General features: G+C 44.5%; 1 protein-coding gene across 4 annotated transcripts in view; it reads left to right on the forward strand.

Moving 5' to 3' along the window:
- Positions 1 to 1,616: 1,616 nt before the first annotated feature.
- Positions 1,617 to 17,344, forward strand: part of CBFA2T2 (CBFA2/RUNX1 partner transcriptional co-repressor 2) — a 45,258-nt gene continuing 29,530 nt past the window's right edge. For 2 of the 4 annotated variants that reach the window (XM_077251945.1, XM_077251946.1), the window contains exon 1: positions 1,673 to 1,838. In XM_077251945.1, the coding sequence (XP_077108060.1) occupies positions 1,811 to 1,838 (28 nt within the window). In that variant the 5' untranslated portion in view covers positions 1,673 to 1,810. Of the gene's footprint in view, positions 1,839 to 17,344 lie in introns of all 4 variants that reach the window. The other 2 variants (XM_077251941.1, XM_077251940.1) reach the window with 2 other exon arrangements.

Below are 17,344 nucleotides of genomic sequence, written 5' to 3' on the forward strand. Positions count from 1 at the left end.
AATACGCATGTGTAAGATAGCAGGAACGTGGGATGCAGTGACGAGCAGGAGGCAGAACAAGAGTTAACGGGTTTATTACAGTGATTACTCCACGAAGGCAGAGACAAGATTAAGGGGGGAATAAACTTGGGCTTGATGTCAGGGTAGGAACAAAGGGTTAGGAAACTGGTAAACTTATCAGTCTGATGGTTTCCGGGCGGTGGAAGCTTGGAATCCCACGGTGGCGCCGTAGGTGACATGTGAAGTCTCTGGCCTGTCCCTGGAGGAAGGTGAAGCACTGTCTCCCGATGGAAATGGCGTATCGTGGCCGTCTCAGACGAGGTAACGAGTTGCCGGGGCAAAGTACACTAAGGCTACTTTCACACTTGCGTCAGTACAGGTCCATCGCTATGCGTCGGGCCGATGTACTGATGCACAGTGTGAAATTTGTGCACGACGTGGGCAGCGGACGCAGTTTTTCAACGCATCCGCTGCCCATTCTGAAGTCCGGGGAGGAGTTTCGGCCGTGCATGCGCGGTAGAAAATGGCGGACGCGACGGACAAAAAAACGTTACATTGAACTTTTTTTTAGGATGACGGTCCGTCAAAACACGACGGCTCCGTCGCACTAATACAAGTCTATGGGCAAATAACACATTCTGCGAGCACATTTGCAGGATCCGTTTTTTGCCCAAAACGACGGATTGTGACAGATTGCAAAAAACGCAAGTTTGAAAGTAGCTAAGTGTCTGCCTCCGCTGGAAGATATCGCTGAACAGCGCTGATGCCGGGGGTGTAGGTACCAGGTCCTCGACTGTCCACCTGGTCAGTTCCGGCCACACACTCACGGCCGGTAGCGGAGCGGGTGAGAGCTCCAGTAGTAAGGATGGACGGACACACCACCTCAAGTCTCCCATGGTCAGTGTGCACAGGGTCTGAGGTACAGCAGCGCGGGCCTGAATTGTTGTGCAGTTCTGCAGAGAGGGAGTCAACCTTCTCTTGCTGCGTGCTCTGTCTTCCCGCCAAGTGTCCCGCTTTGCAGCGCACCGCCCCTTTTATACCCAACAAGCCCCCCTGCAGTCAAGTGCAAAGGTCTGTCCGGGTTGGAAAGCTTTTCCCCCTGCAACAATGGTGACAGCCCCGATAGTTCCAGAATCAGGATAAGAGAAGCATCCCTGGCCGGGTCCATCTTCCTACACGTTTAAAAGCTCACCAAAAACTCATAGCGAGAACTTAGTTTGTATATTTCTTGATATCTCATTCATGAAGCAGTTGCTATAATACGCAGATTTCTCACACAAAACTGCGGGAGACAATTTGATGCATATTCACTATGTGGAACATACCCATACAGCATTAAGTATGCCACATAATAAAAAAATGCTCTAAAAAAGAAAATCATGACTGTAAAGAAATGAGATCTTCATATGTGTGAAATAATTCTGTAAAGTGAGAATTTCCAGGATGCTATCCTATAGACACAGTATGAATATAGCTTTATATCAGTGCAGATGGATGTGTGATCTGCTTACTATGTGATGACCTTCTTTCATTTTTCCTTGTTTTATCCCATAATGCCGAAATAGAACAGCTCAGCTATGTGGACATGTAATGCTATGTACTATAGGAGGGAGGTGTTTCCTGTAGGAGTGTGAGGTCCACCCTAGAAACTGGGAAGGAGGACTGTTTCCCTGCCCCCTTTTCCTTGTCCTCCTCCCAGCCCCCTATCCTCCAGGCTCCTCCAGCAGAGGCCCTGTAACCTCTTGTGTGGTAAGGAGCAATTGCAGGAGGGCACAGACAGTAGATTGTCTTCCTATAGAGGATATATAAGATGGTGGGAATCCCAGGATCATTCCAGTGTAAGTATCTTATTCTTTATTCTTTCATTCTCACTTGTTGGTTGGAGTTACTGTGTCCTCTAAGCCGTGTGCTTTGGGAATTATAGTGTAAAAATTATCCCAGATGATGGTGAGAGCACTTATTCAGGGTGAACTCCTTATTATTATCTTCTTTCCTTCTATCAAGAAAAGCTAACAGTGATAATTCATAAACCTGTACGTCATTGCTCTTCGATGCCTTCAGGAGATCAGTTCTGATTGTAGATGGGTTATCATCACCGTTATAGTTGCATGATGTCCTAGTTTATAGCATGTCCTTGGTGATGTCATCATAATGCTATGTGTGATGTGGGTTGTTTAGATGAGCCAGGTCTTGGCTGGTAAGTGGTGAAAGTGCTAATGCCCACATTGCATATACGTGTGTGATGTTGTGGTGCTGTACCAGTGGTGGAGGATGAGGGATAATCTTGGATTCTTGATTGTGTCATGATCGAATTGTTAAGACTACAATGCGAGACACTTAAAAAGTCTGGTCCGGCATGGTCTATGGCCATTTGTGAGGATCCCACCACATCAATGTAACATAATTGGACCAGCAATCCTATAGCGGTTCTACATCTAGGACAACATGTTGTCTGATGTTATCTGTTGCTGAATGGACAGATGTTCTTGCAGGACGATGATCCGATGGCACGTGGTGGCTGCGTATATCGTGTGTATATATTGGATGTTAGTACTAGTTCGTTCTCAGTTCTATAAATATTATGTCTCTTCTTGGTGTTCTGTTTATCTCACCATAAAATGTACGCAGCATATACAGTCTAGCAGGAGGTCTGTCTTCTATATACAGTAGCGCAGGTCGATCCTTTTTTGGCTGTTGTCTATGGGCCAGAATATGCCATCCATACTTCATAGTATTTACATTCCATTGGCGACAGTTCCCAAAATGGTAGGTAGGACTCCTTCAAACTCAAATCCAAGTTATTATAGTTATGTTATAGACTTTACTTTCCGTTTATGGGGATCATATATGCAGTTTTTGATGCTGGTACTAAATCCAATAAGGCTTTGCTGGGCTGAATAATCCATTGCAGATAGCACTATTTTCCCAATAAATTGACAAACACCATCACTGAGATCTGTGGTGTGCCGTTGGGAATCAGTTTTCGTGCTCCTGTGATAAAAAAAAAAATTATTGCACAGATGTAAACCTTGCCTCAAGCCATGTTCTCATGTGGTGTAAATGCTGTGCTTTTTTTTTCGTGGGGAAAATCTAAGTTAACAGTTCAAGCAAATTGGATGGGATTTCATGTAAAGTCATCCCCACCGTGCGTTTAAGGATGCTATATGCTTCTATAAAGGAACTGAATAAATTAATGTAAAGAAATGCAATTGCATTTTTAAATGCAGAATCCCAATGTTTCTCCATTCAAAAAGTGCCCAAAAAGTGTCAAGCTTGCACCAACAGGAAAGAAATGATAAAAATGCAGTTAAAAAACCCAAAAGTTTTCCCTTGTGGGAACTTGGGCTAAGCCTAGGGTATATTCCCATAGGATATATCAGCAGAACAAGCCTTAGGCAGTATAAGCAAACTTTGTAAGGGAGCTGTTCTAGAATTGCAGATCTTGCAGACAGCTGCTACAGGTTGGAGTTTAGATACGGTAACTGTTGGCCAAGAGGTTGGTTGGCTGATATCTTAACTGACTTCCCCTTTTCTCTATGGGAGCTCTCGGGGGAGAGTCGGGAGGCCCCCACACAAATTAGGCTGTCGGGCAATACCACTGATGTTTCTTAGTCTTTAGTCCATATATGAACATTGATTTGTATGTTCACATTTCATCCACACTTAGGCCTATTTGTAGTGGGTGTGTATATATAATAAATATATACAAACTGTTCTGCAGCAGCCATCTTTGTGGCCCACAATAATTGGACCAGTTATTTTCTTGTAAGTGGGTTTTGCAAGATTTTACTCTTTATTTTGCACTTTTTTGGACTCCATATTGAATGACCTACTTGTTTTTTGCTGCTGCAGCTCGACCTTGGCTGCACGATAGGAACTGATGTATTTGCCTCTTGTGCATTCAAAAATGCAATTGTATCAGCAAAGATATTGAGACATAGGCTACATGCAACAATGAAATCACAGTGTTGCGTTGCAACATTGCATGGAATGACTTCCTGTGGTGTCGTATTGCAACCTGCTGCAACAGTCGTAATTTTTTCCAAATGTGTTGGATTTTCTGTCCCTTGTTGCAAGTCACATGTGACTCATTTGCCAAAGACTTCAATCCAAATCACATGTGGCTTGAGTCCAATTTGGCTGTTTTATTAACAGCAAAATTGGAGCTCTAAAGTAGTCGCGTGGCACACAGGTTGCAAAGATGTTTTTGGTTGTGTGACACAGGTCGCCATGTAGTCCCTACCCTTTTGAGGTCCTTCACTGGAAATAACCTATCACCTATCCTCAGTGGCGTAACTTGAAACTCAGGAGCCCAATGCAAAAGTTCCAACAGGACCCCCAATAATTGCAAGTCTTTATTAGTATGAACCAAAGGGACTTTTTCGACCCCTTAGGCTTCGGGGCCTGGGTGCGATGGCAACTCCTGCATCTATTAATTACTCCCCTGCCTATGTTAAGAACAAGAAATGTCATCACTAAGCTTCATGATGTTGATGTGGTTAGTTATTTAGATTCACAGAATGCCCATATAACAAGACCAATGTCAGGCCACAAAGTAATGCCATAATATGGTGGCTTTGGGCCTGCAACTTCAATGATATATTCAAGCATGTCAGGCTTTCATTTATGTATTATGGCATTTTGGAATGGCTTCCTAAGGATGAATCCCATGTACCGATTTATATAAATAGATAAATCTTGTATAGAGTTTCAATCATTAATTGCAACCATATGTTTCCATGTCTCCAGTGTACACAGTGAAGTAGATAAGATTGAACTCCATTGTGCATGTGGCTTATTAATAGACGTTAGAAGTCATTATATTGGTCAGTCACATTTTCTATTTAGTTTGTAGCCTAAATTTTATTTTTTAGGATTAGAAACGAAGCCAAAACCAAGTAGTACTAATATGTTTTGTGACTGAAAGCAAAATTCATCTTAGAGAAATAAACTTGACAAAAAGCCAAGGGAATGAGAAGTTGAATTCTGGTTGCTCTGTGGACATTATCAGGGTCCAGGCCTGGCTTGTGTTATGGTGTGTGAGGTTTCACAGAGCCAGCCCGTCTCTGAGAGCAGCTGCTATAGATTAACGTCCAGAGACTCCATTGATTACACAGACACAGCTCGCCTGCATATAAATAGAATTTTGCTTGAAGTAACTTTTTTTTCTTAAAGGGAAATCAAACTGTTTAGTGTGTGAGCGTCCGTACATGTGGTTGTAGTTATACACATATGTAAGGCACATGTGTGCAGGTACAGGAGATTCATGCTAGCAATACATCTCTGGAGCCAGACAGTCTAGCTGCCAGATTCTACCTCGGGCTCCAGGCTTTCTAGAGAATGATTTGTATAAATATCTCGTTAATTAGTTCCTTCACTTTTTACCTGTACACATTCGTTTTGTCTCTCAGGACTGTGATTACTCTGGGCCTACTTTACACCGTATGATATTGCTATTAGGCTTCCCACAAATGACAACTGTTTGTATACAGAGGTGTATGGCAATATGGAGCTCACACTATTGGTGTCACCATGTGGTCCCTTCATCTTGCTACATATTCCTATTCTCTATGCAAACAACTCTAATCACAGCAAATTAAAAATGGTGATTCTGGTTTTAGAAATCTGCTGTCCATCACCTGCAGTTTGTTTTAAAAAAACAAACTGTAATTTCCTCACCCTCCCAGGGTCCTGCGATGGGTCTCTACCGCTGCCCCTGTGTCTGTTATAGTCTGCATTGCTGACTTCACGTCAATAGTATGAGGTCACTTTATTGGCTGCAGCACTGTCAACTTGTCGCCAGCACTGCAGACAATAACAGACACTGGGAGCAGTGGTGGAGAATTAGCGCCGGACGCGGGGAGGGTGGGTAAAACCAGCTTTTTCTTTTTCTGTTTTTTTTTTTTTTTTTAAATCTGCCGTCAAGACAGGGGTTTCATGAAACTTAAAAACACCCTTTTAAAAGCTTGCAATGACATTCTTTTTGGGAGCCAATACATATTAGACTGTTCATTAATCAGCTGGATCAGTGAATTGAACGATCATTGATTCTGACAGACCGACAAACATTTGTAATTGTTCAAAACACTAGTTGAGCGTGTTGGATTTTTTCAGCCGAAGATCAGCATTGATTGCATTATTGGCCAAAAAAAATTCAATATTAGCATATGTAGTCTGTGATCTGTTTGGGGCTATGATCATCTGTTTGAACAGTTTTCACTAAATTTGTATGGGGTTCCTTTAGGTCACAATATATACATGAGAGAAAAGTTATTGGGTTCAGCCGATTACATGATGAAACAGATGATTGTCAGAGAAGTTAAGGATCCGGTATGTACGATTTCGGACTGGCAATCTTTTTTTTTCCTGAGATAAGCTGCCACCACACGTCTAGCAGCTTCTTTCATAGAGAACACAGGAGTGCTCGAACGAGTGAGCATTCCTGTGTATCGGTGAGACAGCAGAGATAGCTGCCAACTGAGCAATTGGTCAACAGACATCTAATGTGTGTGGGATGCTTTAGAATGTATTTACGCAATCAGTAGTGCTGAGTCCAACAAATAGACCATGGGCAACACCATTTTGGGATATATTGACAAGTGGCAAATGTTTTGCAGTAATTTCGTCAACTAAATACTGGTTTCATTCAAGTGGAAGGGCTTGTTCTTGTAGCAAGCTCCTGGATTTCTGCAAGCCTCATTCAGATGACTAGAAATTTCTGTAGGAAATCTGCAATGCCTGAATTCACTCTTACACCCCACACACACTAGACTGTCAGTCGAATCCACCAATAGCAAGGGGTTTGGCCTACAGTCGAATGTGTATCAGTACCCTAGACGATTGTTGGGGGAGTTAAGGATCCTGCATGTCAAGAGACTACTGACCCTTTTGTTCTCGAAGGGAAGAGTCACGACGGCTATATAACTTGGACGAAGAACGCAACACAATGCTTGGACTGACCTAAGGCTCTCCTGACCCTAGCGTGACGGCATGTATTTCAATGCAGTTGTCAAGCTCGTGTCACCATCGTGTGTGAGTATCGCGTTGCGTTCCTTGTCCGAGGCAGCACTCATATAAAACAGGAGTGCTCGGCTGAGTGAGCACTCCTGTGTATGGGATAGATGGCGAAGATAGATGCCAGCAAAAACATTGTTTGTCTGACAGCCGACTAAGTCTACGTTCACATTTGCGGTCTGCGCCGCAGCGTCGCCGCATGCGTCATGCGCCCCTATATTTAGCATGGGGGCGCATGGACATGCGTTGCACTTGCGTTTTGCGACGCATGCGTCACTGCGGCGCACGCGTCCGGGCGCAGAGGACGCAGCAAGTTGCATTTTTGCTGCGTCCAAAATCAACCAAAAAAAGGACGCATGCGTCGCAAAACGCAGCGTTGTGCATGCGTTTTGCTGCGTTTTTGTTTGCGTTGTGCGTTGTGTCGCCGACGCTGCGGCGCACAACGCAAATGTGAACGTAGCCTAAGGCTACTTTCACACTAGCGTCGTACGACGAATTGCGTTGTTGCGACGTACCGACGCAAGCAGTGAAAGCGCCTCACAACGGGGGCAGCGGATGCTGTTTTTCAACGCATCCACTGCCCCATTGTGATGTGCGGGGAGGCGGGGGCCGGAAAAGACAATCTCGACGCACCAAAAAACGTTACATGCAACGTTTTTTGGTGGCGACGGACCGACGCAACCGTCGCACGACGGTTGCAACGTGTGGCAATGAGTCGCTAATGCAAGTCTATGGAGAAAAAACGCATCCTGCAAGCACTTTTGCAGGATGCGTTTTTTCTACAAAACGACGCATAGCGACGTTCAGTGCACGACGCTAGTGTGAAAGTAGCCTAATGAGTATACTGTGTTCTTATTCTGTACAGTATATTATTTTTTTCCATTGAAGTCTAAAGGGAAACTGCAAGTGAACGCAGCGTGCACTCAAAGCCATGTGGTTTTCAGACCCTTTGCATGAATGGGATTTAGTTCACTTAAAGGTAACATCTCGGTGCAATATTAATGTTCGTGGGTATATATTCGCGGGCAGGGTCCTCTCTCCTCCTGTACCAGTTCTGACTTGTATTGTTTAAGATTATTGTACTTGTTTTTATTATGTATACCCCTCCTTACATGTAAAGCGCCATGGAATAAATGGCGCTATAACAATAAATAATAATAATAATAATAATAATAATATAGTAAAGGTATTGGCTGCATGCTTACTCGGCCAACTGTTATCTTGACTGAGATCCCCATGTGTGCTATGTGCATTGTGCCTAATAAGTTAGTTTAATGAGGAATAAGCCAATCGCACAACTGATCCCATTTTTGGTATCCAACAGCAGGCGACGCATACAGTTTAACTGGCACCAAGATCACCAGAATATCATCAGTTACTGCAGAAATTGTTAGGATATACCAAATTTGGTGAACATTCCCCACATAAATGATCCAAACGTGTTTTTGTATGCAGTTTTCTAAAAGTCAGAAACCGTAATCAAATGTGTAATCATATATTATCAGCTGGTTATAGACATAATATATCTGTGAACAGGTGTAGACCATTTTGGTGGGCGCTGTGGGCATGTCTAGCTTCGCCATTAGATATTTGGTAAGCAGATCTAGCCTAAAACGATGTGTTCTCCCGAGTTGGACTGTTTTTGAAGTTTTTTTTTTAGGCTCCCTTCACACGTCTGTATAAAACTGGTACTGGAAAAGAACAGTACCCGTGTCTTTAGTGTTTTGGATCAGTGTGTCATCCGTGTTTTTCTGGTATGGATAAAGAAAGACTGAAATTAAAAAGCTTCTCCTATGCTTTGCAACGTTAAACACGGGATGGCACACGGATGGCTGTACATGTTCTTCACGGACCCGTAAATTGGTATTGGCCCTTGTCATCCGTGCTGCCGGAAATAAACTGAGGTGTCTCCGTGTTGTTCACACAGACACACGGTCTGTGTAAAAACATGGAAATGTAAAGATCACCAGATTATAATAGGTACATGTGGTATCAGTGGAAAAAAACGGATTCTGGTTATGTCTGGAAAGCGCTGTGGAATTAATGGCGCTATATAAGTGAGTAAAATAAATATAATGCCACACGTACATGTGAAGGGGGCCTTAAGCAGTACTGGGGAGTAGGTTCATAGGTGTTTCTTTTTTTACATGGATTTTCCTTTCCTAAAAAGCCACATCTCTAAACTGCTTATAAAACAAAGATATGCATATTTTTTTGCTGCGGGTGTTGACACTGAGTTTTCGACTATAATATTGGATAGATCAGTATGGTGTGGTTTTTTTTTACGTGGTTATGCTGTAAAAACACAATTTTCGCTCCAAAAATTGATATATGCTTTTTTTTGTACACGTATTTAGTCAGTATTTTACCTCTGTATTTATAATCCAAAACCAGGAGGAGAACAGAGGAAAAGTAAAAGAGAAACACGTCACCACTTCTGCATTTATTACCCACTCCTGGTTTTGGCTTACAAATACTGCAGTAAAAACTGAACGTGTGAATGTGGCCTAATACACATGAAAAATCATCATAGGCATGTTTTCTCATTCAAATAAATAAATCTTGTGACCAGATTTTTTTTGGTCAATTTTAGTACAGAATCCATGCCTAAAACAAAGTAGAAAAAAATTTGTGAGAGTGAACATACCCTTGAAGTGTTTTTTGCAGCCTTTTGACTTGATCTGTCAAGTTTGGAGCTGATTCCAAGAGGAATTTGCCTCAGGCTATGTGCACACGTAGGAAAAGAATTTTCTGCACAAAATCCGCAGCTCCTGACAGAATCCGCAGCCGCAGATCTGCTGCGGATTTTGTGCGGTTGTTATGCGGAATTGTTGCGGATTCTGTGCGGATTTTCTGCGTTTTTTGCCACTGCGGATTTTTAAGGCTACTTTCACACTAGCGTCGTGCACTGCGTCGCTATGCGTCGTTTTGTAGAAAAAACGCATCCTGCAAAAGTGCCTGCAGGATGCGTTTTTTCTCCATAGCCTTGCATTAGCGACGCAGTGCGACACGTCGCAACCGTCATGCGACGGTTGCGTCGTGTTGCGTCAGTCCTGTCGCCACCAAAAAACTTTGCATGTAACGTTTTTTGGTGCGTCGAGACCGTCTTTTCCGACTGCGCATGCGCGGCCGGAACTCCGCCCCCGCCTCCCCGCACATCACAATGGGGCAGCGGATGCATTGAAAAACAGCATCCGCTGCCCCCGTTGTGCGGCGCTTTCACTGCTTGCGTCGGTACGTCGCAATGACGCAATTCGTCGTGCGTCGTACGACGCTAGTGTGAAAGTAGCCTAACATGGAGGGGTGCAGAAACGCTGCAGATCCGCACAAAAGAAGTGACATGCACTTCTTTGAAATCCGCAGCAATTCCACACTGATTTTTCTGCACCATCTGCACAGCTTTTTATTTTTATCCCATTGAATAACATTGTACTGTACATCACAGTGCGGATCTGCAGCTTTTCTGCGTGGAAAAATCCTCTGCGGATCCGCAGCAAATCCGCATCGTGTGCACGTAGCCTCAAAGTTGTGACATGTCAATTTTTTTTTTTTTTGCTACCAGCCATTTTTCAAAACTTTTTCAGGAAAAAAAATACTGAAAAACATTCATCAAACAGCAAAGTGGAATTCACCTAAAAATGAATAGTAACAGTTATTCTAAGTAGTTTTTTAAGTGGATCCATTCCATAAACTGTTTGTGAACCCAGCCAAAACAGAAGGATAACATCCATATGGATGAGCACTGTTCCCAGTCATGGCTATTATGGATGAGAGCGCTATTCCTGGGCTTATGCATCTTTCTCTATGTACACATGAGCCTTTTCATGATCTGGATGTTTGTGTAGTCATTAATATATGTACTAGGTGGAGACCATACATGTCGCCTGTGGGTGTGGGAGCAGCCAGGTGTGTAGGGCCACCTGGCAGGTGTGTGACTTGTCTGGCACCTGGGACTAACTTCAGCACTTCCCACCAGGTGTCCAGGTCTCCGAGTTTACCTCAGGCCTGGACTGTGGGGGATGTGTATTAAGTATTTAACTTCTTGTATGCTATCACACAAAATGATCTGGACCATAGGACTATCATGTGCATCTCCAGCAGAATCTTAACCCTGCCTGCTCCCATGTTTTTTTTTCCCTTGGAAATGGAACTTTGAGGCAGATGCAGATTTTCCTGAATAGTCCCAACCCTGTATTTATATGTTAACAGCCCACTCAGCTGGGTGACAAAACATTTCCTTCATGCAATGAGCAGCCTTTGTGCAGCTAATGACCCCTCCCAGAGGCCTTTGCAGAAAGCTACCTATTAGCTGACTTACTGATGTGGTGGCGACACACAAAGAAATCTCCCTATGTCCTCAGCTCACTTCCAAGCAATTCTGCTCATTCTAATCTCTGGCTTATTTACCACACAATTTCTACTCCGATGGGTAAAAATAGGAAAATACAGATTTCTATTTCCTAAAATTGCTTAACCTGCAGGAAGCATGGGATTTTCACAGGAGGAAGCCATCTTTGTCTTTCACCAAGTTAATCAAGCTAGACCAATATGCATGTACTTCACAATGTACGTTCAGCAGAGTAGATGCTGCGGGGCAAGTGCCAGGGAATCATCAGTGTCAGTATTCTGTCAGTTATTAGTAGATGCCCCTGCAGATATAAGGAGTGATTCCTATAAATGGGTGTGTAAATGCATAAAATACAGTTATTTGTGGAGAAATGGTCTCCCAATGTGAAAGAGGGGCAACAATTTCACCCAAGGTTGACCATAGAATTTCTGTAGCAGTTTTGCATGCGAATTGTGTGGAAAGCACTGGCTCCATTCACACACTGCAGTCCTGCTGCAGCTCTTTCTGCTGTTTGACCTGCCAAACCAAGCTGCTAATTGTAATGGTTGTGTAGTTTTGCTAAGGGTCTAAGGCCACATGCACACATTGAGTATTTGGTGAGTTTTTTTTTACAAGTGATGAACAAACGTGCTGGGATAAGGTGTTACCAGAGTATGCTCGTGTGCTAAATTGAGTGTCTTTGTGGCACTTGAAAATTGTTTGATTTCCCGCCGCTGCATGTGTCACAGTTGTTCGACAGCCGCAACACAGGCAGTGATTGCCTAATAGCCGCGGGGATTCGAACATATTTTTCAAGCACGCTGAAGACACTCAGCACACGAGCGTGCTCAGATAACATGTTCTCTCATCACTATTTTTTACCTCAGCATTTGTAAGCCAAAACCAGGAATAGGACAGTCACAGGAAAAGTATAATAGAAACACGTCACCACTTCTGCATTTACAAATACTGAGTTACAAACCTCACCAAACGCTCAACGTGTTCACGTGGCCTCATCACAGCGGCTTCCCTGCAACAGTGATTGTGCAAAAAGACCGCAGCAGCACAGGACTGTTGCCGGTAAGCCACAGTATGGCTGCTTTATGTGAACACAACCTAATGAGTGACATGTCCCTTTATTGAAGTGATTTCAGAAATATCTGCAGCATTGTGAGCGGTAACAATTTTCCCACAAAAACCAATAGGAAACGGTTTATGGACTGTTGGCATTCAGGGTTCAAGTACAGACTGCTGTGACCTAACCGGCCATAGGTCTCCTGACCCGAACTCAAAAACGTGTTATGATACTTGCACCGTGAATGGCGGACATCTTAAACCGCCTAAGGCCTCATTCAGGCGTGATTTTTCTCGAACACAGAACACCGGTCCAAGTTCCGTCAGTGTTTGGTCAATCTTTACCATCAGAGTTTCATCATTGATTTTCAATATATGAAAACATAAATGACAAAGCTTCTCTTATATGTTATAAGTAAGGAACTGTTCATCTCCTCTTCAATCCTCCCCATCCATCTCACCTCCTCCTCAGAACTGTTCCTTAACATACAATCCTCTGTCTCAAAGCACAGGCAGCCCCCTCACGCCCTCTCCTGCTCCCACCTGCTAACACTTTCTCTGCTACTTCTCACTGCTGGTGATATCTCTCCAAATCCTGGTCCTCCTCACCATATTCCCACAGTCATTTCTACCTCCCACCCACGCTCCTTCACAAACTTCCGTAACCTCTCTAACCTTATACCCATTCGCTCAGCCATCGCTTCCCCAGTCCCACTAACAGGAGCTCTGTGGAATGCTCGCTCTGTCTGTAACAAGCTTCCCTACATCCATGATCTTTTTGTTACTACCAAACTTTCCTTCCTCGCCATCACCGAAACCTGGCTCACCCCTTCTGACACAGCCTCCCCTGCTGCACTCTCTTACGGTGGCTTCCACCTTTCTCACACACCCCACCCCAGCAGCAAGCATAGTAAATATAGAAAAACTGACTGAACAGCCATCTAGTCTGAACTGGTGCATAACCAAAAAGTCTTACATAGCAAATAGATAATGGCTGCACTCAAGTTTATTGTGCTAAAGCAAGGAAATGTGCAATACATGAAATGTGAACAGCATAATGGCTTGTGAAATTTATGAAAAAACACATGAGATTTTTAGCACAAAATTTGGCCAAATGTTGTGAGCCCATTCACCAAATGTCAAGGTAATCTCAGATCGAATGGGTAACTAACCTGTAGCAAGCATGGCGGAGGAGTTGGTTTTCTCCTGTCAGATAACTGCTCCTTCACCCCAATCCCACTGCCACCCTCTGTTACCCTCCCTTCCTTTGAGGTGCACTCTGTGCGCATCTACTCCCCCTCCAACCTCCAACTGGCTGTCATTTACCACCCCCCAGGGCCAGCCACCATCTTCTTTGACCACTTCACCACCTGGCTACTTCATTTCCTTTCTGCAGACATCCCCACTATCATCATGGGCGATTTCAACATCCCCTTTGACACTTCCCTCTCAGCTGCCACTAAACTTCTATCTCTCACTTCCTCCTTCGGCCTCACTCAATGGTCTTCTGCAGCCACTCACAAAGATGGTCACACACTGGACCTCATCTTCACCCGCCTCTGCTCCCTATCTAACCTCTCTAACTCACCTCTTTCTCTCTCTGACCACAACCTTCTCACATTCTCATCTCTCTCCACTCCATGTCTACAATCCCCACCCCACAAACTTTCACACCCCTGCAGAAATCTTAAACATCTTGACCTACATTCATTCTCTGAATCCCTCCTCCCTCTCACAGACATAAGTTCCATACACAATGCGGATGACGCTGCCACTCTATATAACACCACAATAGCTGTAGCTTTGGAATCTGCTGCCCCACTTACACATACCAAAGCTCGCAAAATCAACAGACAGCCCTGGCACACCAGCCTGACCAAAGAACTGAGGCGAGCTTCCAGGGCTGCTGAGCGCAGATGGAAAAGATCCCACTCCAACGACCACTTCATCGCATTCAAACAGTCCCTCACTACTTTCAAGACCACACTCGCCGCAGCAAAACAAACCTACTTCTCATCTCTCATATCATCCCTGTCTCACAACCCTAAACAGTTATTCAACACCTTCAATTCTCTCCTCCGTCCCCCAGCACCTCTTCCCTCCCCACTTATCTCCGCTGAAGACTTTGCCTCAATCTTCAAGCAGAAGATTGATAACATCAGAGACAGTTTTGGTCAACAAGCCCCAGAGCCCTTCCTCCCAACTTCCCTACCCTCCACCTCCAAAACCAACTTCTCCACCATTACAGAAGATCAACTCGCCACTCTACTCTCAAGATCGCATCTCACCACCTGTGCACTTGACCCGCTCCCATCCCACCTCATCCCAAACCTCACCACAATCTTCATCCCAACCCTAACCCATCTATTCAACCTATCACTAACAACTGGTGTTTTCCCCTCAAGCTTTAAACATGCCTCCATCACACCTATCCTCAAAAAGCCCTCTCTTGACCCATCCTCTGTATCTAGCTATCGCCCTATATCACTTCTCCCCTATGCCTCCAAACTACTGGAACAACACGTCTACCTTGAACTGTCCTCCCATCTCTCTTCTTGCTCCCTCTTTGACCGCTTACAATCTGGCTTCCGGTTACACCATTCCACTGAAACTGCCCTAACTAAGGTCACCAATGACCTCTTAACCGCCAAGAGCAAGCGACACTACTCCGTTCTCCTCCTCCTCAACCTGTCGGCTGCCTTTGACACAGTGGACCATTCCCTATTATTACAGACGCTCTCATCCCTTGGCATCACAGACTTGGCCCTATCCTGGATCTCATCATACCTAACAGACCGGACATTCAGCGTCTCCCACTCACACACCACCTCCTCACCTCGCCCCCTATCTGTCGGAGTCCCACAAGGTTCAGTCCTTGGGCCCCTGCTCTTCTCCATTTACACCTTTGGCCTGGGACAGCTCATAGAATCTCATGGCTTTCAGTATCACCTCTATGCTGATGACACACAGATCTACATCTCTGGACCAGATATCACCTCCTTACTAACCAGAATCCCTCAATGTCTGTCCACTATTTCATCCTTCTTCTCCGCTAGATTTCTCAAACTTAACATGGACAAAACAGAATTCATCATCTTTCCCCCATCTCACGCGACCCCCCCAACGAACCTATCCATTACAGTAAATGGCTGCCCACTCTCCCCAGTCCCACAAGCTCGCTGCCTCGGGGTAATCCTTGACGCTGATCTCTCCTTCAAACCACATATCCAAGCCCTTTCCACTTCCTGCCGACTTCAACTCAAAAATATTTCACGAATCCGTTCATTCCTCAACCAAGAATCTGCAAAAACCCTAGTCCATGCCCTCATCATCTCTCGCCTCGACTACTGCAACCTCCTGCTCTGTGGCCTCCCCTCGAACACTCTCGCACCCCTCCAATCTATTCTAAACTCTGCTGCCCGACTAATCCACCTGTCCCCCCGCTATTCTCCGGCCTCTCCCCTCTGTCAATCCCTTCACTGGCTCCCCATTGCCCAGAGACTCCAGTACAAAACCCTAACGATGACATACAAAGCCATCCACAACCTGTCTCCTCCATACATCTGTGACCTCGTCTCCCGGTACTTACCTACGCGCAACCTCCGATCCTCACAAGATCTCCTTCTCTACTCCCCTCTTATCTCCTCTTCCCACAATCGTATACAAGATTTCTCTCGCATATCACCCCTACTCTGGAACCTTCTACCACAACACATCAGACTCTCGCCTACCATCAGAATCTTCAAAAAGAATCTGAAGACCCACCTCTTCCGACAAGCCTACAACCTGCAGTAACCACCGATCAACCAACCGCTGCACGATCAGCTCTTTCCTCACCTACTGTATCCTCACCCATCCCTTGTACATTGTGAGCCTTCGCGGGCAGGGTCCTCACTCCTCCTGTACCAGTTATGACTTGTATTGTTTAAGATTATTGTACTTGTTTTTATTATGTATACCCCTCCTCACTTGTAAAGCGCCATGGAATAAATGGCGCTATAACAATAAATAATAATAATAATAATGTTACAATGATAATCACGGACAGCACATGGATTGTACACTGATGTCATCCATGTGCTGTCTGTTAATTTCACGGATCATTAGACTTGTATGGATAATTTTCACTTGTGATGCTGAAATCACCCCCCAGACATGTCTCTCCTTTACTTTTTGTAGTTACGTGGTCTGTAAAAGAACACAGCCATGTGCACAGCCCTGTAGACTATAACACGTATGCTTGCTATACATGGAAATGGAAACCCCAAATGGAACACATGTAAAAAATGGGATGTTTGAATAAGAGCTAATGGAAAGATTCACACTTATTCTTTGTTTGGAGCCACTCCTGGTTTTGGCTTACAAATGCTGACCAGAAATAATGATGTGTGAACAAGGCCTGGGAGCATTTTTATATGTAAGGGCCATGGAAGGTTTCTTGCTGCATGTCTACGCATTGCACAACAAAAAAGCAGTTTACTTCTGTTTGGTTTTCATGCGCTCCATCGATGATTGCTGTGTAACCACATGCACCGCGGGACGGCCTGTGTGTGAATATATGTGTTACTGCATCGCTGTAGCTGGAACTTGGACTGTAATTCTCCTTATAAAATATTTATCAGTTCAGCACTGACAATGCTTCTCACCAGAATTTGGACTTACTTTTTTTTCTGATTTAAAATGACATTTGATTTCTTTTAAAGTTTCTAAACAAGTAGTAAGTCCTGCTGACCCCATATAGGGTGCACACATGGTATGGTCCACCTCTTCTCCTGGGGCTATGTAGTAATGACATGCTGTGTAATGGAGGTGGGCGGCTGACTTCCTTGTGAAATGAATAGCTGGGAGCAGCTCACTCCATCAGACATCCTGGAGCCGCAGGCTGGCCCTCTGGAATGCAAGCAAAACCTCACTCTGCTTCGCTCTGAG

Source organism: Ranitomeya variabilis, chromosome 4 (assembly GCF_051348905.1).
Source record: "Ranitomeya variabilis isolate aRanVar5 chromosome 4, aRanVar5.hap1, whole genome shotgun sequence".
Lineage (NCBI taxonomy): Eukaryota > Metazoa > Chordata > Amphibia > Anura > Dendrobatidae > Ranitomeya > Ranitomeya variabilis.